Raw genomic sequence first — 27558 nt, 5'->3', positions numbered from 1 at the left:
GTTATAAAAAGAGACATAGTGTAGGAGAAACATGTTTTTCGTTTGCATTTAAATATAGTCCTGTGGCACACAAGATAAGAAAGTCCATCCTAAACAATTGGTCACTGTTACAAAACGATTCGGATTTAACCTCTCTCTTTACTCAAAAACCTATAATTACCTTCAAAAAATGTAGAACCATTTCAGACATGTTAGTCTACAATAAATTCAGAAGCTTGAAAAAAACAGTTGGTTAAGTAATCCTGTTACCCCAGGCAACCACCAATGTGGAACATGTTCATGGTGCAAATTTATTTGCACGGACAAGTTAATTGTGATAGGGGAAGAACAGGTAAAATTCAAAGAGAGTTTATGTTGCAGGACGTTGCATGTAGTTTATGGCCTAAAATGCACTTGTGCAAGATTTTATATAAGGTGCACGATTCGCTCGATGAACATAAGATTCAGAGAACATGCACATTCTTTAAAAATGAAAAAAGGTTTGGCTAGATTGATTGAACACATGGCGGAAGTATATGCCAATAATATTTATTCTCTGAATTTTTTTTGGGCATCGAGCGATTCAGTAAAAAAGAAGGGATTGAAAAACGTAAGCTGCTGGTGCAGCAAGAAGCAAAATGGATTATCCGTTCAAGAGCAGAAGGAAATTTAGGTTTAAATGACAGGTTGGATCTAAGTGTATTTGATAAGTTATATCTTTTTGGAAATTGCACATGATTAGGTTGTTTTTATTGTGTGGTTCTTTATGTTTTGTTCACTGTCTTAATTACACAATGTAAATGCCTCCCCCCACCTGCGTAAGCAAGTAGGAGTGTTTAGCCTTGCACACAGGTGGGGGAGGAGTGTTCTGAAGAAGCACTATCAGCGCAAAATAGCTATAATCTCCTGTTGGCGTCCCACGTGTATGCATGCTGCCGTTGGAATAAAGTACAGTAATTTATTGAAATGGTGAGTGCCTCCGTCTTCTCTTCTACATGGTATAAATAAAGTGGTCTGACAAAGCCCACATGCACGGGTGAAACAGCCTTTAGACGTCTGCAGCATCCTGCACCTACTCCCATCACTGGCTGCAAGGGTCCTGTTGTTTTTGCACTGCATTAAACTGAAGCTATCTTCTACGAGATGTGGTGAGTGCATCTTTTCTCTTTTTATACATATTCACACTGCGTTATGTGCACTATGGATAGCACCACCCAAAGTCAAGCGATTAATCGTGATTGAGGACTGGCCAGAGTACGGTATACAAGTTTTTTTTTTTTTTTGTCACGCTATACCAGCGGTGCTAAACATAACTGTATCTACCCTGCATCTAATGTATAAATACATTGAAGTGCAGGCTCCCTCTTCTGAGTGTACCATGTATAAAGGATCACTTCTGTGTGCAGTGTATGGAAACATCATACACATTTGGTTCCATCCACCACATTATATAATGTACACACAGGGCAGCTTATCCTTAAGAGTCCCCTAAAATGACATGTATGCTCTAACCCTCAGCAATGATCTCAGGATCTCAGTGTCTGCTTGTTTTACAAGGAAACATAATGCATTATAAACAATGCAGGGACATAGGCCTTCTAGACACGCTGTATTGTCCAAAAAAAAAAAACTTCAGGATAGCATCCACCCGAGTCCAGATCTGTACAGCACATAGTACAGCCTGCACTGGATAATACATCCTGCCACATTGAGCCTCCCCAACTCTTTGTAACAGTTTACAGAATGATGCCAGATACCATAGGAAACCTTCAGAGAGCTTTTGGAGTCTAAAGCATGAAGGATGAGAGCTGGCATCTAAATAGGTGAGTTTAACAATATTAGACAGGCTGATTTAATTCTATGGTTATTTAATGTACAAGGCCATATTAAAGTGAAGGCTCAGTTTCACGGAAAAAAAATAGATATTAGAAAATAACAGGGATGGTTCTCAGGGATGGGTACATTTCCACAAGAAACCTGTCATATGTGGATACCAGATTTAAGCACATATCACATCCAGGGAAAGCTGGGTGACATATGAAAAATCTGAAAAATAGTTAAATACCTGGCAAACAAAGTTCTGTTCTCAGGGCTGGATTTTTATGGAATTAAAGGCAAGATCAGCAGTGGGGCCTTTTCATACCCATTCTGGGCAACTCTATGTTTTTAGAATAATCCAGGTCAGCTTTAAAACTAGGAGAGTCTGTCTGCAAGGGAGGCTGTGGGGAGTTTGCACCACTGAGGAGAGTTGAAAATCTGCAAGATTGCCTCAAAAAAGATGACATTGTAACCTGTGTAACACATTTGTTGATTGTTGTCTACCCACCTCTATATACTGGTAATCCACCTGTATAGACAGGGAAGCCACCTGTATAGACAGGGAAGATATATGGATTTTTTTTTAAAGTTTTAATGCCTGAGTGTGAAGGCTGTATCTTTCTATTTAAAGGAAAACAGCCACCCGATACACCGCGTTATAGTGCGGGTGAACAGGAGACCGATGCGGGGTCTCGGACTGCTATACCGGCCTGCAGTCCGGAGCGCTGATCCTCCAAAGGTCCCCCTCTTCCAGCGCTAACGCGCTCGCATGCGAATACTGGTCCATCACTCACCAGGTGCCCCTGCCTCTGCCTCTCTGCTCTGGCGCGTGTGTCCCCGTCCCCTATAGCATGCGCATGCCAGAGCTTTAAGATTTAAAGGGCCAGTAAGCCCATTAGTGTTGTACACCTGTGGCTCATTGATAAGTTCCTCCTCCTCCCACACTTCCCTGCCGGATCTTTGTTGCCTTGTTCCAGAGAGAAAGAATACCTGAGAGTTGCCTTGCCGTGTATCTGATCCTTTGCTCTGTGACTTGACCTTGCTCCTCTGCTGCCTGCCTACTGACCTCCTACTATGTTCCTGACTATGCTACTGTGCTGCCTGCCCTGACCTTCTGCTATCCTGACTACGAGCTGCCTTATCCCTCCTGTGCCTCACATCTCCTCAGCTGCCTGTGTGGTCGAGCCGTGCCAGGAGTAGTGACCTGGGTGCCGCCTGCCGCAGCAAGTCCATCCCACTTTGCGGCGGGCTCTGGTGAAAACCAGTGGCACCTTAGACTCTGCTCCCTGGTACGGTCTGAGTCATCTGCCACACAGGTCCATTGGATCCAGTCTACTGAAATGTGAGTGTTACAGTAATATCCGGCCATGGATCCCACTGAGGTACCCCTGCCTGAAATCGCTGATCTTCCCTCCATTTTGGAACGTCAGTTTTAGCAATTGGCGTGACAGGCATAGCAACTTACCCAACTGTCTGCTATGATACAAAAGCTTTTGGCCTTGCAACACCAGCAGCACCCGCAACCTGCCCCACTCCCTCCTCCAGCTCCTGCAGTGTCTTCTGGTTCCAGCTACGTCTACCATTACCCTCTAAATATGACGGTGATTCCAAGTTATGCAGAGGCTTCGTTACACAGTGCTCCATGCATTTGGAGCTCATGTCTGAACTATTTCTGACGGAACGTGCTAAGGTGGCCTTTGTTATTAGCCTACTGTCCGGAAAAGCCCTGGCCTGGGCTACACCCCTTTGGGACCACGGTGATCCGGTAGCTTCCAACTTGACAGCTTTTCTAGCAGAATTTCGCTGTGTCTTTGAGGAACCCGCACGTGCCTCTTCTGCTGAGACGGCTTTGCTGAACCTATGTCAAGGGAATTCTTCCATTGGTGACTACGCGGTTCAATAACGCACTCTAGCCTCAGAACTAGCAAGGAATGATGAGGCCTTGTGTGCCACATTAAAAAAAGGACTGTCTAGCAGGATTAAAGATGACCTGGCTGCACGTGATCCTCCTTCTTCTCTGACTGAACTTATCCACCTGGCCACACACATTGATGTGCGTTTTGCTGAGAGGCAGGAAGAACTGCGCTCAGAGAGGGAACCTGCTCAAACATGGAGATATCCTCGCCTGGCACCCGTGTTTCAATGTCCACCTCTACAGTTTCCTGTGCCTCTTGCCAAAGAGGCTATGCAAGTGGATCGTTCCCATCTTATGCAACAGGAGAGATGACGACGACGACGAAGTGAGAATTTGTGTTTGTATTTTACTAGCCTGGAACACTTCCTCAAAGACTGTTCTGTTCGTCCACAATATCCAGGAAAACGCTCACACCTAGGGCACGTAGGAGAGGCATCCCTAGGTGTGAATACCACCTCTCCTCGCTTGACCATTTATGACGTCTTCGCTTCTGCCAAGTCTTCCTTCAGCGCGACTGCATTTTTGGATTCTAAATCTGCAGGTGACTTTATTGATGCCTCTTTCGTCCACAAATATCATCTTCTTGTTACTCTGCTTGCCAAGCCTTTGTTCATCTCCTCTGTTAATGGACAAAATTTGGACTGTAAGTTGCTATTCTGTACTGAGCCTCTCGTCATGCAAATGGGTGTCTTGTATAAAGAAAAGATTGAATTCTATGTACTGCCTCACTGTACTTCTGAGCTTCTTTTTGGCCTTCCTTGGCTCCAACGTCACTCTCCGCAACTAGATTGGAGAACTGGAGAAATTATTCGCTGGGGACAGTTCTGTCAAAATATTTGTCTCAGTCCAGTCCAGCCCAAAGTTGTTTCTTGTCCTCCTCCTTTGCCTGGCCTGCCACCACCTTACCAAGATTTCTCTGACGTATTCTGCAAGAAACAGGCTGAGTCTCTGCCTCTGCATCGTCCTTACGACTGCCCTATAGATCTTCTGCCTGGTACCACTCCTCCTCGCGGAAGGATATACCCTCTATCGGTTCCTGAGACCAAAGCCTTGGCTGAGTATATCCAGGAGAATCTCCAAAAGGGATTTATCTGTAAGTCCTCTTCTCCTGTCTGAACTGGATTTTCTTTGTAGGGAAGAAGGATGGCTCACTCCAACCATGCATTGACTACAGGGGACTTAATAAAATCATGGTCAAGAACCGTTATCCACTACCTCTTTTCTCAGAACTTTTTGACCGTCTATGTGGTGCCAAGGTCTTCTCCAAGTTGGACTTACGTGGAGCGTATAACCTCATTCATATCCGCAAGGGGGATGAATGAAAACAGCCTTCAATACTCGTGACGGACATTTTGAGTTTGTCAATGATATCTTCCGTGATCTGCTCTACATCTGTGTTGTCGTATGCCTAGATAACATCCTGATCTTCTCTTCCAACTTAAAGGAGCTTCATACTCATGTTCGTCTGGTTCTTCAGTGACTACGGAAAAATCATCTCTACGCCAAACTGGAGAAATGCTTGTTCGAGAAGTCTAGTCTTGCGTTTCTTGGCTTCATTTTCTCTCATCGGGGCCTGCAGATGGATCCAGATAAATTGTCTGCAGTGTTGGATTGGCCTCGTCCTTTGGGCCTACGTGCTATTCAACGCTTTCTGGGATTCGCTAACTATTATCGTCAATTTATCCCACATTTTTTGTCCCTGGTTGCTCCAACTGTGGCTTTCACTAAGAAGGCTTCTAATCCTAAGTCTTGGCCTCAAGAGGCTGAAGAGGCCTTCTCTGTTTAAAGTCTGTGTTTGCCTCTGCTCCCATGCTTACAAGACCTGATCCGGAGAGGCCTTTTGCTTTGGAGGTTGATGCCTCATCTATTGGAGCGGGTGCCGTTCTTACTCAGAGAAACGCCAAGGTTGAGACTGTAACTTGTCGGTTCTTCTCTAAGACATTCTCTCCTGCTGAGAGGAATTACTCACACCTAGCTATCAAGCTAGCTTTGGAGGAATGGCGATATTTATTGGAAGGTTCTTCTCATCTGGTCAGCATCTACTCCTACCATAAGAATCTTCTATACCTTCAGTCTGCTCAGCGTTTGAACCCCTGTCAGACAAGGTGGTCACTGTTCTTTTCTAGGTTCAACTTCTTCATTCACTTCCGTCCAGCAGACAAGAACATCAGAGCAGATGCTCTCTCCCGGTCCTCTGACATCATTGGTTTGGACTCCACACCTAGGCATATTATTCTTCCTGACCGTTTGATTCCTGACGCTCCTGCCGAAATTCAGCAAGTTCCTCCGGGAAAATCCTTTGTGCCCACCAGATTGAGATGCAAGGTCCTGAAATGGGGTCATTCTTCCTTGACAGCAGGACATCCTGGAATACGCAAGACTTTACTTCTAATCTCCCGACACTACTGGTGGCCCCATCTTGAACGTGATGTTTCAGATTTTGTTCATTCCTGTGAAACTGGTGCCCATGACAAAACCCCTTGACAGAGACGAGCAGGACTCTTACAGCCTTTACCCATTCCGGAGACTCCCCGGTCCCATATTGCCATGGATTTCATCACCGATTTGCCACCATCTCATTATAACACTGTCATTTGGGTCGTTGTAGATCGGTTTTCCAAGATGGCTCATTTCATTCCTCTACCAGGTCTGGCAAAATACTTCTTGCTGCATGTCTTCCGTTTACATGGATTTCCTCAGTATATTGTTTCGGATCGTGGTGTGCAGTTTATCTCTAAGTTCTGGTGAGCCCTTTGTAACCGTCTGGACATCAAACTGGATTTCTCCTCGGCCTACCACCCTCAGTCCAGTGGTTAGGTGGAGAGGGTTAATCAAATCCTAGAGACTTATCTTCGGCAATTTGTTTCAGCTCGCCAAGACGATTGGGTCGACCGTCTCCTCTGGGCTGATTTCTCTTATAATCATAAGGATCCCGAGTCCATGAGGTCGTTTCCCTTTTTTGTTATCTATGGACTCCATCTCCATTCTCCTCTTCCAGTTTCCTCCGGTGTGCCTGCTGTTGATGAGCTGGTCCGTGACTTCCCCACCATCTCGCAACAGACCCGACAGTCATTATCCCAGGCTTCTTCATGCATGAAGGCGCAAGTTGATAAAAGTAGAAGACCTCCTCCGTCATTCTCTCCTGGTGACATGGTGTGGCTTTCATCCAAGTACATCTGCTTCAAGATACCTTGTTACAAGCTTGGTCCTCGCTACCTTGGTCCCTTCCAGATTATACAAAAAATGAATCCTGTCTCCTATAAACTCTGTCTACCTGCTAAGTTACGAATTCCCAATTCCTTCCACGTCTCTCTCCTCAAGTCTCTTGTCAGAAACCGGTTTTCTCAAAAGAATCTTGTCCCGACACCTGTCTCCGGCTCTTCTGATGTCTACAAAGTTAAACAGATTCTTGCCGCTAAAACAGTGAGCAGTAAACAATTGTTTCTGGTCGACTGGGAGGGTTATGGTCCTGAGGAGAGATCTTGGGAGCCTGAGGAGAATATTCTGGACCGTGACCTTCTCAGGAGTTTTCTGAGTTGTAGAAGGAGGGGGAGACCAAAGGGGGGGGGGTACTGTTACGTTATGCACTCAGGCCGCTCACGCTGTGCTGGCTGTGAGCGCATGGTCCCGTTACCTGCTGCTGCTGGTGGGTCTGAGATTCACATGCAAATCCCAGTCCTTCATTCACCAGGTGCTTCTCCTGCCCCACCTCTGCCTCTCTGCTCCGATGCGCATGTCCCCGTCCCCTAGGGCGCGTGCGCACCAGAGCATTAAGATTTAAAGGGACAGTAAGCCCATCAGTGTAGTACACCTGTGGCTCATTGATAAATTCCTCCTCCTCCCACACTTACTTCCCGGATCTTTGTTGCCTTGTGCCAGAGAGAAAGAATACCTGAGTGTTGCCTTGCCGTGTATCTGATCCTTTGCTCTGTGGCCTGACCTTGCTCCTCTGCCGCCTGCCTACTGACCTCCTGCTACGTTCCTGACTATGCTACTGTGCCATCTGCCCTGACCTTCCCCTATCCTGACTACGAGCTGGCTTATCCCTCCCTCCTCAGCCGCCTGTGTGCTCAAGACGAGCCAGAGGTAGTGACCTGGGTGCCGCCTGCCGCAGCAAGTCCATCCCGCTTTGCGGCGGGCTCTGGTGAAAACCAGTGGCACCTTAGACTCCGCTCCCTGTACAGTCCGAGTCATCTGCCACATAGGTTCAGCGGAGGAGGGGGACCTTTGGAGGATCTGGGCTCTGGACTGCAGGTAGGTAGGTATAGCAGACCCCACATCGGTCTCCTGTTTACCCGCACTATAACCAGGTGTATTGACTTATAGTGCTGGTGAACCAGTGGCCATTTTCCTTTAATAAAAAAATAAAGAAATAAATAAAAATCACCAGGAGAAACCTTGCTTAAACCTTAATTCTCAGGCTCTGCTGTGCTTTGCATAGTTCTACAGAGCTAATCTCCCACAATATCTAGTAACATTTAAAACCAAAAATATATTGCAGAAGTTGCACTGTAGTTATGCAATACAGCTCCATGCATCACTTTTATTCTTCAGATTATGCCAAACCTATAGGATCAGCCAAGGCAAGCAATATAAGGTGTGCCTGCCAACAGTCCTAAATTCACTATGATTGTCCCTGATCAGCGTCTGGACATTGTGCACATATACTACAGCACGAGGCAGTTGTAAACTGCGCTAAATAGCAAGTTTGGCTGCCCTGGTCACCGTAAGCAGATTGAACAGACCGAAAGACTGCATCCTACATCTTACATTTATGACATTTACCGTGGGTATAACATAAATGTCTCCGATGGGAATACCCCTTTAATCTTGCAGTATGCTGATGACATGCCTATGACTACAATGAATGGTGCACTTTGCATGTGCATTGCAGCTCCACTCAGTCTAATGGGGCTGACATACGTTGCAGAGCGCTGAACTTTTTTTTCGATGGCCCCACAGAGAACAAATTAAGTGTTGGCCATGCATGTGCAGTGTACCCGATACTTTTTGGGGACAATTTTCCTCCTCTCATGGAATTAGTGGGGGTTCCTGGTGGTTGAACCCCACCAATAAGCATTTTATCCCCTGTCATGTGGATAAGGGATTACTTCAGCACACGTGAATATCAATTTAAAGATGGTGGTATTATGTGGGCTGAGATTACAAGAACAACTGGAAAACAAAATGGCAAGGGGAGATGCTTTGCTTAGAGTCCAGGTTCTCATACTCTTTAAACCAGACATCAGCCATTGGACTGTTTGTCTGCTGGCTTTTTTCCCTGTAATACATAGAACTGTACAGTAGATGGCAGCAGAGTACAAGGTAAAAGTTAATTACGTTGAACAATTGTGTATTTCAGATACTTATCTGCATCTTAAAAAATGAAAGATATACAGAACATTACAGCAAAATTAGAGGACCTAAATCAAAATGGGAAAAAGGTAAACAATAATTTCAATCTGTGTGGGTGTTTGTTAAAAATTTTCAGTTATCAGAATTTTCCATAATTGCATTTGTCAAAGATGTAAATTATGCCAGACTAATAAAATTATACTGTAAATAAATCCATTGAGCTTCATTATACTAATTTAATGAGAGTAAATGGATTACATAAAAGTGTGCTCTGATATTGACAAATTTCTGTAGTAAAATTTACAGTAAATATTTATAGAGCTTGTAGCTCTTTTTCTGACACAGTTTCAAATCCTCTGCTTCCCCTTTTATAATAAAAGCCTGTGTTCACCAAGGCCATCAATTCATTGCTCCAGTGCATGTAAATAGCGATTTATTGAAGCAGTAGTGCTAAAACCAACTGTTTTTGTACAGCTCCTATGTAGGCCTGCACCTCTTTGTAGTAACAGAGTACAAATAGTGTGTAGTCTGATCTTGCAGGGTACAAAATGTTCAGATGTACCTTGTTCATTTCTGTTGTTCTGCTCCGTCATGAAGCCCTTTATAATAAAAGAGTGGGGAAATGTAATTGTTTTCTTTAGACATCATCTTCATATATTTTATTAACAGCCCCATATAACAGTTCCAGCACCTAATACAAGGCCAATGCAGATTGGTGGTTAAAGGGGTACTCCGGAGGGGAAAAAAATTGCCATTTAAAAGTCTTAGAAAGCTGGGTTGCAAAAGAAGTATAAACGTTAAGGTTGTCACTTTGACTTTTCCCTGACAGATGAACCTAGTTATGTGCTGTTTGTTTTTCAGAAGCGCACACACACATAGCAGTCCTCCGAGCACCAACCTGGTTTGCGGCAGCAGTGTAGGGCACTCTCCTCTGGCCACCTCCTGATGACAGCTTGCCTCTCCCAGATATTTATGCAGACTGAGCGTAAGGCAAACCTTCTGCCACCGCTCTGGCTGCACCCTAGCCTCATGTGGAGTAAGAGCCAGCAGCCAACCAGAAGGAGCACTGAGCAGCGTCACTCTCAGAACAAACGGCTTGGCGCAAAGGCAATAAGCTGCTGTGTACTATACACCACCATCACTGCTGGACGATCTAATAGTCAGCAGCTACTTCCCAGCCAAGAAGTGGAGGAGACATCCACCGCTTCCTCCGCTAAACAGGCAAATATTGATGAGGAGAATGGCATGGGAGGTGGTGTTGCGAGCGTTGTGGCTCTTGAAGCAGACACTGTTGAGGAACCCTGTGGAGGACATCAGTGATGTGCAGACACAGCCTGATGATGATTAAGCCGATCACACTTGGGAGCCGGGTGCAGAAGGGGCTTCATCATCATCAGCAGGAGAGGGTTGCAGGTTGCCCGTGAGGCAGCAACTGAGCCAGCAAGGTGGTAGAATGGTTGGCAGTCAGCATGGTGGCAGAAGTGAAAAGTCAGGAGCCAGACGTGCCAGGGGTAGACCACCTACTTCGTGGCAGCCTACCTTCCCGGCAGGTAGTGGAACAGGGGTCCTGGAGTAAACGACAGTAGCAGTCAATCAATGCGGACTGTTGGTGGGAAAATCAGCTACTCAGCGGTGTGGCAGTTTTTGATCAAGCATCTGGAGGAGGTTAACATGGCCACATGCAAGATGTGTCAGCAAAAGTAGAAGCATGGCCAGGGTCCCAATGTTGGCACCACAGCCCTGCGTCAACATATGCAGCGTCACCATAAAGCGGCCTGGGAGAACCTGGATCCGATGTGGTGGTCCAGCCTGCTGCATCACCCAGTGGCATGCCGCTCCCTGTTTCAGCAGCCAAAGCTCCACCACCTCAGCCGAAGGGAGCTGTGTGTCATACCCATCTTCTGACGCTCCAGATGCTCCTACTCCTCCTACTTTGAGTCAGTCATTCCGCCAGCAATCAATCGGTGAAGCCATGTCCAAGAGACAACAGTATGCGCCCACTCATCCAATGGCGCAGAAGCTGAATGTGCTCCTGTCTAAGTTGCTGGTGCTGCAGTCCCTCCCTTATCAAGTCGTGGACTCTGCAACTTTCAGAGAACTGATGGCTTGTGCTGAACCGAGGTGGAGATAAGACCAAAGCCATAATTTCTTTGTGAAGAAGGCAGTACCAGCCCTGCACAATTTTGTGGAACAGAAGGTGGGCCAGTCCTTGAGCCTGTCGACGTGTGGAGCTGTAACTACTGTCAGGGACAATACAAGTCCTTTACGGTCCACTGAGTGAATGTGGTTCCTGCACAGCCACAACAGAAAGTTGGACAGTCAATGCCGCTTCTGCCTCCATGCTCGCAGGCCGTTGGTCCTGAGACAGTGTGCTACTCCCCTTCCTCATCCTCCACAATGTACTCGGCCTCCACTGCACGGACAAGTCTCAGTGCCCCTCCAGCCTACCAAGTGTGCAGGGAACCGCCTAGTCACGCTGTTCCTCACATGGTTTGCCTTGGCGAATGAAGTCACACAGGGGAGGAACTGCTAAGTCACTCATCAAGAAATCGAATCATGGATTACTCCACATAAACTGTAAATGGGAACCATGGTGACAGACAACGGGAAGAACATCTTGTCTGCTCTGCGACAAGGAAGCCTGAGCTCAACATGCGCCCTGCATGGCACACGTGTTCAATCTGATTGTCAAGCGGTTCCTGAAGTGTTCCCCCCGATCTGCAAGACATCCTAACAATGGGAAGGAAACTTTGCATGCACTTCAGCCACTCGTACACCGCAATGCACACCCTCCTTGAGCTGCAGCGTCAGAACGGCATACCCCAACATAGTCTGATTTGCGACGTTTCCACACGTTGGAATTCCACCTTCCAAATGGTTCTTAATGATCCAAGCGGATAGGGGGACTCCCCTTTGTAACCTCAATGTCAACCAGTGGCAGCTCATACGTGACACCTGCCGTTTGCTCAGGCCCTTTGAGGAAGCCACATTATTAGTCGGTCGCCAGGATTATATGATGAACAACGTAATTCCACTGCTTCATCTACTACAACACGTGTTACAAACAGTGGCTGGTTAGGGCACTGGAGACATGTCACCTACATCTCATGACATGAGCCCTGTGGGGGATGAACTGGAGGAGGAAGAGGAGGAGGGGCACAGAGGAGCACAGTTTAGGTTTCGCGAGATGGGCGGTTTTATAGTCATCTGACAGGAGAGGAGCAGGAGCAGCTAGAGGGTTATGAGGAAGGCGAGACAGAGTACCCAGACACCATAGCAGTATGCAGTGGAGATGGAGGCAGGTTGTCCCTCCGAGTCACTTGCACAAATGGCAAAATCCATCCTCGCTTGCGTAGTGATCGCTCAAATGTCACTATTCGGGAGCGGGATGATTTCTGGCTCTCAACGTTATTGGAGCCTCGCTACTGGCACCCACTGAGAGGGAGGACAAACTGACCTACTACAGAGACATCTTAAGTAGTCAGTTGGCCGATGCCTATCGTTGCCATCATCCATCCTCTTGCAGGTCTGACTAGTTTCGGGGCCCTCTGCGCTCACCTTCCACTGCCGTGGCTGCTGGGGAGGGGTGAGGTGGCAGGAGCAGTACCAGCTCCATCAGCAGCAGTCTGAGTCGCTGATGAGTAGCTTTCTTCACCCACATAGTAAAGCAACTCATCAGCAGCAGGTAGACCTGGAGCAGGACCTGAACCAGCAGGTGGTGGCATACCTTGACATGGTCATGCCAACAAACCTTAAAGATCTAAAGTTATACTAGCGCTTTACCCTTTCTTGTATACAAACCTTAAAGATCTGCTGGACTTCTGGGCAGCCAAACTTTATTTGTGGCCACAACTAACAGAGTTTGTCGTGGAAAAGCTGCCCTGCCCGGCCAGTAGTGTGCCATCAGAGCGGGTGTTTAGTGCGGCCGGGGCCAGAGTCACCCCAAGGTGAACTTTTATGTCCACGAAAAATGTGGAGAGACTGACCTTTGTGAAGATGAATCAGGCATGGATCAGCTAGGATTTCCACCCACCAATGCCTGATGCATCAGAATAGATTGACCATGGTGCCACACCAACACTTCACAAATATTGGTAGTGCAAAACATGTTTAAGGTGCTGCCAGTTACAGACATTCCACCACATCAGACCAAAAGTAATTATTGTGGATATGCATTCCATAAAACTTAACTTTTAATAATATGCTTAGGATATGTATATGTACCCCAAAATTTGTTTAAATCAAACAAAAGGAAAGGTGTGCAAAAAACCCCATGTGCCACCTACACCACCAAGTATTGATGTGATGCAAAGACCTCTACAAAGGTGGAAGGGAACGTATGGTCCATTGTAACTGGTGGGGGTAAAAACTTTCCCTCTAAGGCCCTACTCTCGCATTATTAATTCCCTTCTTTGCAAGTGTTACTCACCCTAAAAAAGGGCAGCCCCACACAGGAGCCTCTCCTTATTTCCACCTACAAACACTGCCCTTTCACAGGTTTTTAGGTGGAAATAGAGAGAGAGTTTCCTGTGTGGGGCCGCCCTTTTTAGTGTAACACTTGCCAAGAAGGGAATAGGGTGAGAGTAGGGCATTACACTGGAAGTTTTTACCCCCACCTGCTACAATCGACAATATGTTGTTCCCTTCCACCTTTTCGAGGAAAGTGTTACTCATCTTACAAAAGGCAGCCCCACCCAGGAACCAATCCCTATTTCTACCTAAAAACCCTGGGAAATGGCAGTGTTTGTAGGGGGAAATAGGGAGAGGTTACCAAGAACACTTGCCAAGAAGATAATTAATAATGCGAGAGTAGGGCCTTACAGGGGAAGTTTTTACCCCCACTGGTTACAATGGACCATACATTGTTCCCTTTGCATCACATCAATACTTGGTGGTGTAGGTGGCACATGGTGTTTTTTTTTGCATACTTTCCTTTTGCTTGATTTAAAAAAAGATTTGAAAAAATTTTGGGTCCATATATTTTATCCTAAGAATATTATTAAAAGTTAAGTTTTACGTAATGCATATCCTCAATACTTACTTGTGGACACTAACACTTTTACAAGAGTAAAAAAGAGAAAGTGGAGCTCACAACAGAGGGCACGAGGTTAACTGTGACCCCCTCACCCAGGGAGGGAAAGAGTATCAAAAAGAGAGTAATCACCACAGTCCTCAGTGTCCTACATAAAAAAAAGTATATGATGGACTTTGGCAATATGTAGAAATGATTAAAAGATTTAATCACATATAAAAATAATGACACATAGAATAGTACAAATACAATCTAAAAATAATCCGCAGGGCCCATGCGGTTTATAACAGCCGGACTCAATATTGTACCCACAATGTAGACAAAAAAAGAGAATGGTAGAACAAAATAGAGAATAAATGATTAATTGTATCTCATAATTTTGCAAATGGTTAAGTGGCAGTGTTTGTATAGGCCAGCAATGGTAAACGTCGACCTGTAAACAAAAAGTATACTGAAGTTCCACTTGAAGTTGGTAAAAATGGTAAATGTCCACCTGTAATAAAAAGTCCACCTGCAAGAAATGAAAATCTCCACAGATATAACCACCTTTGGTATAATGGATGTTTCTCCTTTACATAGGGGTATATAGTGTCCTTTAGATGTAAGTTATAGTTCTACTTTCTGAATTGCCAATCGGCGTAAATAGCCTGTAAGGAGAAGATAGTTTCGGCACTTCTCCACGTCGGGGCCTCTAGTCCTTCTCCGGTGCTCTAGCCAGCGGTGATGTGACCCCTATGTGAAGGGGAAACATCCATTATACCAAAGGTTGCTATATCTGTGGAGATTTTCATTTCTTGTAGGTGGACTTTCTATTACAGGTGGACATTTACCAACTTCAAGTGAAACTTCTGTATACTTTTTGTTTACAGGTGGACGTTTACCATTGCTGGCCTATACAAACACTGCCACTTAACCATTTGCAAAATTATGAGATACAATTAATTATTTTATTCTACCATTCTCTTTTTTGTCTACATTTTGGGTACAATATTGAGTCCGGCTGTTATAAACCGCATGGGCCCTGCGGATTATTTTTAGATTGTATTTGTACTATTTTATGTGTCATTATTTTCATATGTGATTAACTCATTTCTACATATTGTCGAAGTCCATCATATACTTTTTTGAGGTAGGACACTGAGGACTGTGGCGATTACTCTCTTTTTGATACTTTTACAAAAGAGACCATTTTCTTCTACCTACCTGCCTCAGCTACTATTCTGATCCTGCCACCTGTATGATGCCACACATCTGATGCCAAGTTCTTCTTTTTTCACCCACCTTTGTCACCAGGTACTGGTAATGCCACCCACCGCACCACTCTGTCACCGGGTCACTTTCAGGACTCCTGATGCTGCTGCCACCATATGTTCTCCTCAAGCTGATGCCACCTCCAGGCTGCCTCATTCTAGAATAGTGTATTATTTAAGCATGCAGGTGCACTAATGAACATGCAGTATCTAAGTGAGTACACCGCTCACATTTTTGTAAATATTTTATGTGACAACACTGAAGAAATGACACTACTACAATGTAAAGTAGTGAGTGCACAGCCTGTATAAGTGTTTAATGTGTCCTCTCAAAATAACTCAACACACGCTCATTAATGTCTAAACTTTGGCAAGTGTCCAAATTGGGCCCAAAAGTGTCAATATTTGAATATGTCAATAAGTGTGACCATCATTATTTTCCAGCACTGCCTTAAAGGAGTAGTCCAGTGGTGACCCGTGGTGAACAACTTATCCCCTATCCTAAGGATAGGGGATAAGTTGCAGATCGCGGGGGGGTCCGACTGCTGGGGCTCCCCGCGATCTCCTGTACGGAGCCCTGTTCTCCTGTACGGGAAGGGGGCGTGTCGACCTCTGCACGAAGCGGCGGCCGACACGCCCCCTCAATACAACTCTATGGCAGAGCCGGAGCGCTGCCTTCGGCAATCTCCGGCTCTGCCATAGAGCTGTATTGAGGGGGCGTGTCAGCCGCCGCTTCGTGCGGGGGTCGACACCCGCTATCTGGCTGGAGAGCCTGGTCCCTGTACAGAGAGATCGCAGGGGGCCCCAGTGGTCGGACCCCCCGCGATCTCAAACTTATCCCATATCCTTAGGATAGGGGATAAGTTTTTCACCACTGGACTACCCCTTTAAGCCTCCTGGACATGACCTTTACAGGTTTCCACTGGAATCCTTTTCCACATCTCTATTGGTGGATGTTAGGGACCTTTCACTCCCCCATTATGACATCCCTGAATTTTGTATACCTGTTTTGTGACATCACTGCTTATTATTGCTGTACTGGGACCTTACTATTATTCATCTAATGTTTATTACCCCTGTACTGTGACATCACTGTGTTTATTACCCTGTACTGTATTATCACTGTTTATTACTCCTGTACTACGGCTTCACTGTACTGTGTATCTGTACTCTGTACTACGGCTTCACTGTACTGTGTATCTGTACTCTGTACTGTGACATCACTAGGATTCATAATGCCTGTATTGTAACATCTCTGTATGTATTACACATGTAATGCCACTTTACTGTGTTTATTACACGGCACAGAGATGTATTCCTTTGCAGTGCTAACTCTGTGTGGATATGCTGGGGTGCAAGTATATGTGATGCAGATTACAGATTTAGCATTGGAGCCTTGGACCTATGAGTTACACTCCCAGGTGTATGTTTAGGGCATTCAAACCCCAGGCCAGCGGACGGAATACATAGTTATCCCTGATTTTGCCATCAATGTTGTAGGTTGTACATTTTCAATACAACAACAAAAATAGAAAGTAATCCACTTACATAATAAAGGTGTCTATCAATCCTTTTTTCATCCTCACAAGGAGTTTTATCTGCGGTATTAGGTGTAATGTATTAAGCCTTCTCTGAGCTTGAACAGACTTGTGGGGATTTCTTTAGAGCCACAACAAATTAGAATTCTTATCAATTCTATTCATTTCTAGTAAAATAAGCTATATATATATATATATATATATATATATCTATATATATATATCTATATATATATCTATATATATATCTATATATATATATATCTATATATATATATATATCTATATATATATATATATATATATATCTATATATATATATATCTATCAGGAGGATCATATTTCCTGACCCTCCAAAAATGATCTAACAGCGGGTAAAGCAAAGAGGACAGCAACAGAACTGAAATGGAATAAAGAGAACATTGATCCCAGATAGATTTTTTTTTTCATTTGATGATTAGTGTATATAAAGGTGAACTCCGGTATATAAGTACCCGCTTTCCACAGGATCCTGTGGATAGGGTATAAGTGTCAGATCGCAGGAAGTCCAACCCGCTGGGAGCACCATGCAATCTCCTGCCTGGCTCCCCACGTCACAGGGTCACGGGAAGAGCCAGGGTGCCGGGCTGGAGATTATGGGATCCTGTGGATAGGGGATAAGTACTTATGTGCCGGAGTTTCCCTTTAAGGACACAGCTAGCTTCCTTTTTCAGGTTTTCGTTTTTTCCTTCTAGCCATTTTAAGAGTCATTAAATCTTTTATTTTTTATCCACAGAGCCATATGAGGGCTTGTCTTTTGCAGGGCTAATTGTACTTTGTAATGACACTTTTCATTCTACCACAAAATGTACTGCAAGATGAAAATATTATTTGTGAGGGGAAATGAAAAATGGTAAAAATGACATGTTCTCATTATTCTGTGGGTAAATAGGATTAAAACAATACCCATGGTTATATTTTTTTCTATTATTGTACTGCTTTAAAAAAAAAAAAAAAAAAAAAACCTCAAACTTTTTAAAGGGGTACTCCACTAGCCAGTGTTCGGAAGTAAATGTTCCGAACGCTGTCTTCGCGCTGTGGGGGTCGGCCACGCCCCTCGTGACATCATGGGCACGCCCCCTCAATGCAAGTCTATGGGAGGGGCGTGACGGTTCTCTCCCATATACTTGCATTGAGAGGGTGTGGCAGTGATGTCACGAGGGGCGTGGCCAACCCCCGCAGCACGAAAACAGCGTTTTTAACATTTACTTCCAAAAGCTGGCCAGTAGAGTACCCCTTTAAGCAAAATAAGTATGTTTAAAATGTCACTATTCTAACCCCTATAACTTTTCTATTTTTCCATATTTTCCAGGGTTGTATGAGGGCTCATATTTTGCACCTTGATGTGTAGTTTTTATCAGGAAGAGACCTACCAATCATCAAGGCTGGTTGCGGTGGGGGAAAAGCATTAGGGACTACCCCAATGACTCATGGTTCAGGCAGCATGAAAGTGATGACGTTTCATAGGAGCTGGTCACTGTTATGTAACAAGCATTCATAGGAATATAGGGGGGTATTTATCAAAGGATTTATGTGTTTTTTTTCACGTAACTTTGGCGAAGTACTTTGGCGCAGTGTCTTTTTGCGCCAAAGTTTGGCGCATCTTCTCCACTGTCATTTTTACAACTTTCTCAAAATCACACGGTCCTGTGTGTGTTTTTAACTTTAGTCAGTAATTCATCATTTCCGCCAATCGATCTTTGGCGCAATTTTGGCGCAAATCCCCGCCAAGAAATTTTGCACATGGAAAACACACTTAGCAATGTCAGAAAATGTAAAGGCGTCAAAATACATAAAAAAATGTTTTTTTGTGAAAGCAGCGACGCCTCCAGGGCTGCTCAATACTATCCTGCGACATAGTTGTCTCTGAGGAACCTTCACCCTCCGTTGAGCCAGCATTGGACATGGCCACACAGGTTCAGGAAAGGTAAGCACTAAAGCAGTGGTCTCCAACCTGCAGACCTCCAGATGTTGCAAAACTACAACTCCCAGCATGCCCGGACAGCCAACGGCTGTCCGGGCATGCTGGGAATTGTAGTTTTGCAACATCTGGAGGTCCGCAGGTTGGAGACCACTGCACTAAAGTAACAAAAAAAAAAAATCCATTTCACATGGTGGCTATAAACCCCACAAAAGAAAATAACTCATGTCGTTGCTGATATACTGCAGGAGGGACTCCGAAATGGCTGCTCTACAGGGTAAAATACGCGTCCTCTGTGATGGTAAGTTCTGTGTAAAAGGCGCTGTGAACAGCTAAAATTACTAAAAACTTGCACCAAATGATAAATTTGGTGCATGTCCACGAAAACCAAAGTGAAAAGGAAAAAAAAAGGTAAAAAGAAACGGTCAACAGGCAAAATTGATAAATGCCTCCCATAATCCTTTGCTATATAGGTGGCCACAGTTAGATTGATCTCTCTAAAACAAAGGATACAAGTAAAATTAAGGAGTAAGGTAGAGCGACCTACCTGATGTATACCGTCTCTGATGCTACATAAGACATGCACCGAGAGTCCAGCTTGGTTTGCAATGATGAAAGAATTCAAAAACTTTATTGACCTATAACCTGATTAAGATTATGCCAGATGAGAACCAATATAGTACAGAAAGTTGTACAGAATTTTACATAGAAAACTTTACAGGTCTGTACCATATACATCTTGTCAAATAACTCTACATCCACTGCAATAAGGAATGCTCGACACTTTAATCTGTTTCTTGTTTTGTTACCATTGAAGCACAATTCACAGTAGTGATATAGTTCCCGGAATTTTTTTTTTTTTTTTTTAAATAATTTTCCCACAGGCCAAACCCAGCCAAATTTGTTACTTTTATATATTTAACAATAATTTCTGTACAGAGTGAAATCTACATCAAACAAAGGAATATAATTATAACAGCAGACACTACCTAGACTTGCTACAATGATTCAAGTTCCAGGTCACTGGAGGAATTGCTCTTGATTTTATTCAAAGCCCCGTTATTATTTTACAGGTAATTCAAATGCGACATTGTCAGCTGAAAAGTCAGCAGCAGTAAAGTCAGGGCTAAAAGAGAATATTACAGAAAACTAAAAAAATATTCTTTTTTTTTTAATTTTATTTTTTAAATTTCAAAAAAACCTAGTGCATTCCATAAATGATAAAATAATGGGAATCTGCAGCAAATCAGTGAGAAAATTAGGAAAAAATCAAATATTGCAGGAAGATCGGCATATAGTGTTTTACGGTTTTATCTTACAGACCTGCACGTCTGTACATTTTACCCCATAGATGTTGAAAAGTTCATTGATAAACAGAGTGCAACATAAAATAGCCACGTCAGATTCCTTCAACCTTCACGGCAGTAAAAGGGTTAATCCTTCCGCCTGAAAGTGAACTTTGCCATTTTAATCGCTTATGCAGCTGAGGAACAACTTGTAGGCCTTGGAATTCTAAAGTTATTTTTATACGTTGTATACAAGTTGTACAATCCCCGGACCTGCTGTATTGTACAGCAATAAGGGTCTGGAAAGAGACAATCCAGCTTTGTGCTGGGAAAAAAAAAAAAGAAAGAAAGAAAAAAAGAAGAACCTGTACAGAGACGGTGTTCACCACAAGACAAGTCTGGAGTGTAATGAAGTGACCTCGTCCTCTTAAGCCGTTGTACCATTAAAACCGCAATAGAAAACCATTCTAATTCAGAGGTTATCTTGAGAAGAAGGCCTTTGGATCTCCTCTGTGGACTTCAAATCAGTAGTCTCCGCACTTTGTCCTGATCTCTCATGATCCAGATCTGGGGGTAGAGAGATTTTAAAAACAAGCCCGATTCGGTGGAAAAATCTTCTGAGGATAGCACGTAGTTCTGGGATCAGGTCAAACTGGATGGTTTCACATAGCAGGGGATAATAAAAAGAGGCGTGGGCTTTAAACTGCAAGAAGGAATAAAAAAAAAAAATATATATATATATTAATTGGGGAAATCTATTCAGAGTGTAGGTCAATGTTTCCCAACCAGGGTGCCTCCAGCTGTTGCAAAACTACAACTCCCAGCATGCCCGGACAGCCGTTGGCTGTCCGGGCATGCTGGGAGTTGTAGTTTTGCAACAGCTGGAGGCACCCTGGTTGGGAAACACTGCTGTAGGTAATTGATACTATGGGGGCGAGGAGAGTAAAACATACCCGTTCATCACTGATCTTCAGGACCTTTGTCAGGAACAGTAGCAGAAGATTAGTCCAGGCTTCTCGGTGACTTTCAGACGTCAGGGTCAAAAAATAACTCAAAGCTTCACTGCAAACACTGCAAAAAAAAATGCACATTGTAATCAATGTCATGTAGATAGATCAATAGGTATAGACAATGTGAAAGACAGATCAGTAGACACTGATAGTGACAGATAGATACATAATGACAGATAATGAGAGAGAATTAATGATTGCCTGATAGACAAACATAAAGGCATATACGCTTACTTGAGCAACCGTTGCTGAACCTCATCCCAAGCACTCTTGCGGCTCTCATCCATGTACATGCGGAATAGGATCCGCAGACCACAGGCGAGGCTACTTGTCTCCTGTTTCAGGAGATTTGGCTTTGATTTGCCCTTGAAGCCTAATAGAAATAAAAAAAAAAAAAAAAAATTATATATATATATATATATATATATATACACACACAAAATGTCTAGTTGTACAGTGTACAATGACTACAAGCAGCAAAGACTAAACATTTTAGACATCTCCCGATGATGCGTTATCTTTTACTTCAGTACAGGCATGAAGCATATGACAGTGACAGCAGTGACAGTTGTTTTTGAAACTACAAACTCCACTAATCTCTGAGAGTAAAGGCTATAAGGGCATGATGGGAGTTGCAGTTTTGCAACATCTGGAGGGCCACAGTTTGGAGACCACTGGTCTATAATGAAAAACATGAATATTCTTCATTCTGAAAACAAACAAAAGGTTTGATTTTTAGATCCTATTTGACTCAGATTCTATCACAACACTCCAAATACTTTCCCAATCTCTACTAACAATGACTTGTCAAAGCATTCATGAGTGTATGATTTAAAGGGGTAGTCTAGGGAATTTATCTTTTTAGACAGATAAGTGTCTGATCTCCTGTGTGGGGTTACTTACACGTCATCAGCCCATTCCAGCCCTCACCTTCACGAACAAACGTAAGTGACAGCCCGCCAGCCAATCACCGGATGAGGTGGGACCTTACTGAGGCTGGTGATTGGCTTAGGGGCTGTCACTTGGGTTCTTCCGGGAAGGTGGAGGCCGCTCTGCTCCAAGGACGTGTCTTGTCTAAAAAGTTCAGTACCCTGCATTACCCCTTTAAGTAGTCCTCTTGGAACAGACTGGCTGAGAGGACCAAAGGGAACCATAATAAATGTTCTGAATTAGAAAGTGTGATGCTATGTACTCTTAGGCTAGGTTCCCACTGCTCTTGATCTCTGCTAAAGGGAGCTCTGGTGCTCAACCCATTGATGGGAGTTGAGCAAAGAAAAAAAACTGTATGTGCAATATTTTTTTCTCCGCTCAACTCCTCTAAAATACTGCACATCTGGTGGACCCCATTCAAGTCAATGGGATCCGTCAGGACCCATCGGTGTCCATTGTGCAAAGGGAGTACTCAGTTGTTTGGCGCCAAATGGACCCTAAACGCATCAAAGCACAATTGTGGTGTGAACATAACCTTACCTGTTGACTATATAGTGGGTGCTAATGTATTTTTGTTTCTATACATTGTTTACTAATGTATTTTTGTTTCTATACATTGAACTTATGATAGGTTTAATATGTGCTGTGTAATCCATCACAAGACAGATGTCAGTGAAACTAACCTGCCTTCCACAGAGCGGTCCTCTGCTCATTATTGGAGTTAAAAGCTTTTGCAAATCTGTGAGATTCAAGGAGACAGTCGAGGAGTTTGAAGAGTTGTTGAGATGTGAGGAAGCGATACATGCCTTGATCCTGAGTGTCTACGTGGACATCAAAATGAACAGCGTCCCTCTGTAGATGACACAAAGTTACAATCTTATACCTGCAGATGTTAATCTCCAGCCTCAACAAAGACAAAGAGTTCTTTTTTCAATGTTACTGGATAGTAATATAGTATTGCTTCCAAAAAAGTGCACACATAAACAGAATTTCTGTTTGTTTAGACACTCTGTATCTACAAATATGCATCAGTCATATGTAAAGAGAACTAAGTGCTCCTTGTAATATCCCCAGGAATCAGTCAATGAACAAGATGATTGCATGGTTTTACCGTAAAAAATCCTCATTTAATCGCTTTAGGCACAATTATTAAATCTAAAATGGGATTAAAAAAGCCGCTTTAGTCTGAAATGGGATTAGAAAAGCTGGTGGGATCCGGATAACTAGTCATTGGGACGGGTCCCGGTGACTGCTCCCCACTCCACCGGCCCTAGGTGACACATCTTTTACTATACACAGATAGGGAGAGACGCGTCAATCAGGGTCAGCAGGGGGAAGCTGCCATGGGAATTGCCTCCTGTGACTAAATACCTTAGTCATGGCAGCTTTTTTAAACTATGATGATTTCTCCGAAACGCCTGAGAATTTCTAAGTAAATCAGTGTTGCAGGACCTTGCTCCCTACATCGATTTCATGCTTCCTGTGGTTTGGGCAGCATTATTATACAGATGACGGCAACTAGCAGGGGGCACCACTGTAAGTAAAGGTAGCATCTCTGGCTACAAAACTTTTTCATAATAATTCCAATTGGAGAAATACATTTTTATACAAAGAATAACATACAGGCCACTATGGTGCGTGGGATTCAGCGATTGTTCATGTGGCCCCAGTCACACAATAACTTACCTGTGTAATAGGTTTCTTACACGAGCGCTAATATAGTTTACTGGTGTTCCCATGAGGCAGCAGTCTGCCCACCTAATACTGCCCTTAAACTGGCCTTAGGGGCACAGATATCTATGGCTGAAAACACAATGATGAGTGTTCATGCTGACTGAACTGATGGAAGTAAATTGGTTCATCTGTGGTTTAGCCTGTGTGTCTATGGCCAGCTTCATGATATTTAATATACTTCAAGGCATTCCTTAGTCTTTATTAAAAATCCCAACTCTTCCATCATTACAACTCTGGCACAGACATCTTGCAGTTGGCTTTCTCTCAGCGCACTTTCCAGTAAAGATGCAGCTTTCTCTAGAAGTTCATTATACTTCACAGCTGTATTGCCCATGTTATATATAAAATTATCAATAATGCGAGACTGCTTCATATACAAGTAATTTTTGCTATGGGGTTACTCACAACTGTGTGCTTTGAAGCTTTTCCAATAAATACATCACTGTGTGATAATGGTTAAAAAAAACTTGGACTGTTTTGGCCAAAAAGAACAGTGGGGTGTCCTGGTAGAATATCTAGATTACGGACAGTTAAAGAGGTACTCAGAAAGGTATTCCCAATCCACAGGATAGGGAATACCTGGGTTCCAAACACTAGGGTACCTTGCGATCTGAAGAACAGGGACCAAGGTCTGTTGTTAGCATGTCTCCATTCATTCTCTATGGGAGCTGCTAAAGAATGCCAAGTACATTGCGGACATTGTATTGTGCTTGTGATCATGTTTTACACAATAGGACAACACACACCTGAGCGGCAGCCAGATTCTCTGCATCCTCTTTCTTACTGGTTGCTGGGAAGAACACAATATTGTCGATGGTCTGAATGAGTTCAAGTTGCACCACACATTTGATTAACAATGCTGAAAAAAGCTTCTGTTCTGGAAGTTCTAAAAAGGAAAAAAAATAAAATAAAATCAGAAAAAGGCAAGGAAAATTATCTCCTAGAAGAAGTAAGTCCTTTTCATGTTCAAAGACACTTGTTATCTTCTACCTTCACAAGTTAATTATTGACAATCTCCTATGCCTTGTGGACATTAAAATACATAATAATCAGAGGTTAAAACCAATGATATTCGCTGTCTGAGGGGTGCAGACATAAAAGTAATAACCTTGCTGCATGGCGATTAATCTTGGTTATTATTCTCTTACTTCAGAGAGCGCTGCTTTGCACTTTACTAGGCACCGATGCAATTACATCCTGCCCTGAACACTACTTACTTGCTCCGGATCTTATCAAGTACGAGTCCTCGTTGGACACACTTGTTATTCCAGGCTGGGTACTGCGTCTGCCGTCTACTGTCCGGGGCTGGATGGAGTCATGGATATCCACCGACTTCTGAGATATAGAATCCTGACAGATAAAACACATTTACCTCGGTTGAATTTTTTAAAGAAGGCACCCTGGTTGGGAAACACTGTTCAAGCTTGACTGGTTGCTAAGGACAACTACTCCTTTGCACAAGGTCAGATAGATTTCCACCATATTGTAGCAATACAATACTTACCAGCTGCTTTTCCGACTGTGCACTCAAGTCAATCTCTCCAGCCGATGGTTTCCATGTTAACAACCTGTGCAAATAGAGAGAGGAATAGTGAGACCAGATACATTTAAGGCTCTGTTTACATTTAAACTTCATTTGGCGTACGTAGCAAGCGTATCCTCAGGGCCAAATTTACCCGACTTATGCCAAAAACATGTCCTTTTGACATTGTGCCAGGGTCGGCATGCATCTGCTTAACTTTTTTTTTACATACTGTATAGGAAAGCGTAGTCTGCTGCATTTTCCTTTACAAATATGGAGGAAAAATATATATTTCTTTTCCCTATAGGTAACATATGCAGCATACGGCCCAGCTTTATGTCAGGTACAGGTCAGATACAGGTACTCTGGTCAAAAGGCAAAAATAAAGTGTAAACTGAGCCTTACCAATATGCTAATGTTGTATATTTATCTGAACCTCAAATATATTTATGGATTATAGTTTTATAGTCGTATGTACAACAAAGTGAAGGTATCAACCAGGTAAACAGGTCTCCTGTAGAGACGCAGAGGTTGGCGCACTCACGTGTGTGGAATTGTGGTCTTGAAGATATCGAGCATACAGTTGCCGGTTTTGTCCCAGATTTCCAGGGTGAATTTCTCTCCATTTAGAATAACAACATTTTCTAGGCAATTTGTTCCGGATCGAGCGAGCTGTTCATTATCTGCAACAAAACAATAATGACATTACACTGCTGAGAAAACAGAACGTATCTGAGGCTCTGATCACATCTTTTAAGCCTATGTTGGAGGTTGGAAGGAATGTACGAACACACACACTTTTTCCTGTGTCCCTTTGAATAAGAAAGTTAAGTCTAGACTAGAGATGAGCGAACTTACAGTAAATTTGATTCGTCACGAACTTCTCGGCTCGGCAGTTGCTGGCTTTTCCTGCATAAATTAGTTCAGCTTTCAGGTGCTCCCGTGGGCTGGAAAAGGTGGATACAGTCCTAGGAGACTCTTTCCTAGGACTGTATCCACCTTTTCCAGCCCACCGGAGCACCTGAAGGCTGAACTAAATTTATGCAGGAAAAGTCAGCAATCGCCGAGCTGAGAAGTTCGTGACGAATCAAATTTACTGTAAGTTCGCTCATCTCTAGTCTAGACCTTCTTATACCGCATTCATGAATACTGGCCAAGTGTGCTCAGGAAAATATTTTAGCATACACAATGTGTAAGGGGGATCTTTGGACACACAGGTAGGTATAAGGGAGCACTGTCAGGGAGATGTAAACATAGCCTAACCATTATATTTGTTGACTGTGTGGAAAATAGTTTTACAATAGAGTAGTGGTTCCCAACCTGGGGTACAGATGCCCCCCAAGGGGCAGCAATTCTCTTGGGTGTACACATAAAAAAAACTATAATGGCAGCTGGCCCTAGTTCTCATGCATACAGAGTAGGTCCAGGTCAGGCAGTCACAAAAGTTTTTTGTAGCTTAATTTTGTGTATTTTTTATTCATATTTTCAACACCAAAAAAAAAAAAAAAAAAAAAAAAAAAAAAGGATTGTTTTGAAAAGCACAACCCAAAAACTTTTTTTGTACTGGTATTTTTGTGTCTCTCTATATCAATCCTATCCACTCCACATTTCAGATGACAGATTAACATGGAGAGTTCTGAAGTCTCTTTGGGAGCTAGGCAGTAAAGAGACATCTCAGAACCACTAAGAGTATTATATGAACCATACGTTGTGGTCTAAGTTGGTCAAACAGTACAGATTTAGGTTTGAGGGGAATCTCAATCCGCCTACGTGATTAAATCTAAGATATAAGAATAAGCTTCTAGTATGAAACCACATGCGTACACTCCTATACACCACGGTCATGGCAAAAATTAGCAAGAGGAGTTGAACACGTGGGGCATTAATCCGATCAGATAAGGTGGGGGACAGAAGAATGTAAAAAACAACTGGTATGTGCCAATTTATAATAGGTTTCTCACCACCTTCAGTTAATTATACACTTTGTGGTATTTCTTAGGATTGAGTCCCAGAGGTAAGCCCCCCCCCCACTTATGATAAAGTGATGGCAAAGCGTGCTAAGATAATTTATTACTGATACGGGAGTGGAGATTCAGCTGAAAGGGTAGTTGGTAGCTGATTAGAATCACCACTGACATCAATGTCTACACATGTACACAAATATCTGCCAATACTCATCAGAGTTCATTTCAGTGAGTTTTGGCTGCCAGAGGGAGTTGTCCGAAGAAC

At 43.5% G+C, this 27558-nt stretch overlaps 1 protein-coding gene and 1 long non-coding RNA gene across 3 annotated transcripts in view; one reads left to right on the top strand and one right to left on the bottom strand.

Moving 5' to 3' along the window:
- Positions 1–1672: 1672 nt before the first annotated feature.
- On the top strand, positions 1673–15779 carry LOC130272715 (uncharacterized). The gene is made up of 3 exons (XR_008843699.1): positions 1673–1802; positions 9075–9156; positions 15393–15779. It is a non-coding gene; the product is annotated as an uncharacterized LOC130272715 (long non-coding RNA).
- A 3839-nt stretch (positions 15780–19618) lies between these two features.
- The window catches only part of ARFGEF1 (ADP ribosylation factor guanine nucleotide exchange factor 1), a 164743-nt gene continuing 156803 nt past the window's right edge, over positions 19619–27558 (bottom strand). For both annotated transcript variants that reach the window (XM_056522127.1, XM_056522126.1), the window contains 8 exons: positions 25874–26012; positions 25312–25375; positions 25025–25157; positions 24554–24693; positions 22757–22925; positions 21378–21516; positions 21087–21204; positions 19619–20836 (listed from right to left, as the gene is read on the bottom strand). In XM_056522127.1, the coding sequence (XP_056378102.1) occupies positions 20606–20836; positions 21087–21204; positions 21378–21516; positions 22757–22925; positions 24554–24693; positions 25025–25157; positions 25312–25375; positions 25874–26012 (1133 nt within the window). In that variant the 3' untranslated portion in view covers positions 19619–20605. The remainder of the gene's footprint in view (positions 20837–21086; positions 21205–21377; positions 21517–22756; positions 22926–24553; positions 24694–25024; positions 25158–25311; positions 25376–25873; positions 26013–27558) is intronic.

The sequence above is a fragment of the Hyla sarda genome, chromosome 5 (genome assembly GCF_029499605.1).
Source record: "Hyla sarda isolate aHylSar1 chromosome 5, aHylSar1.hap1, whole genome shotgun sequence".
In the NCBI taxonomy this organism is placed as follows: Eukaryota; Metazoa; Chordata; class Amphibia; order Anura; family Hylidae; genus Hyla; species Hyla sarda.
This window is presented reverse-complemented; position numbering and strand designations above follow the sequence as displayed.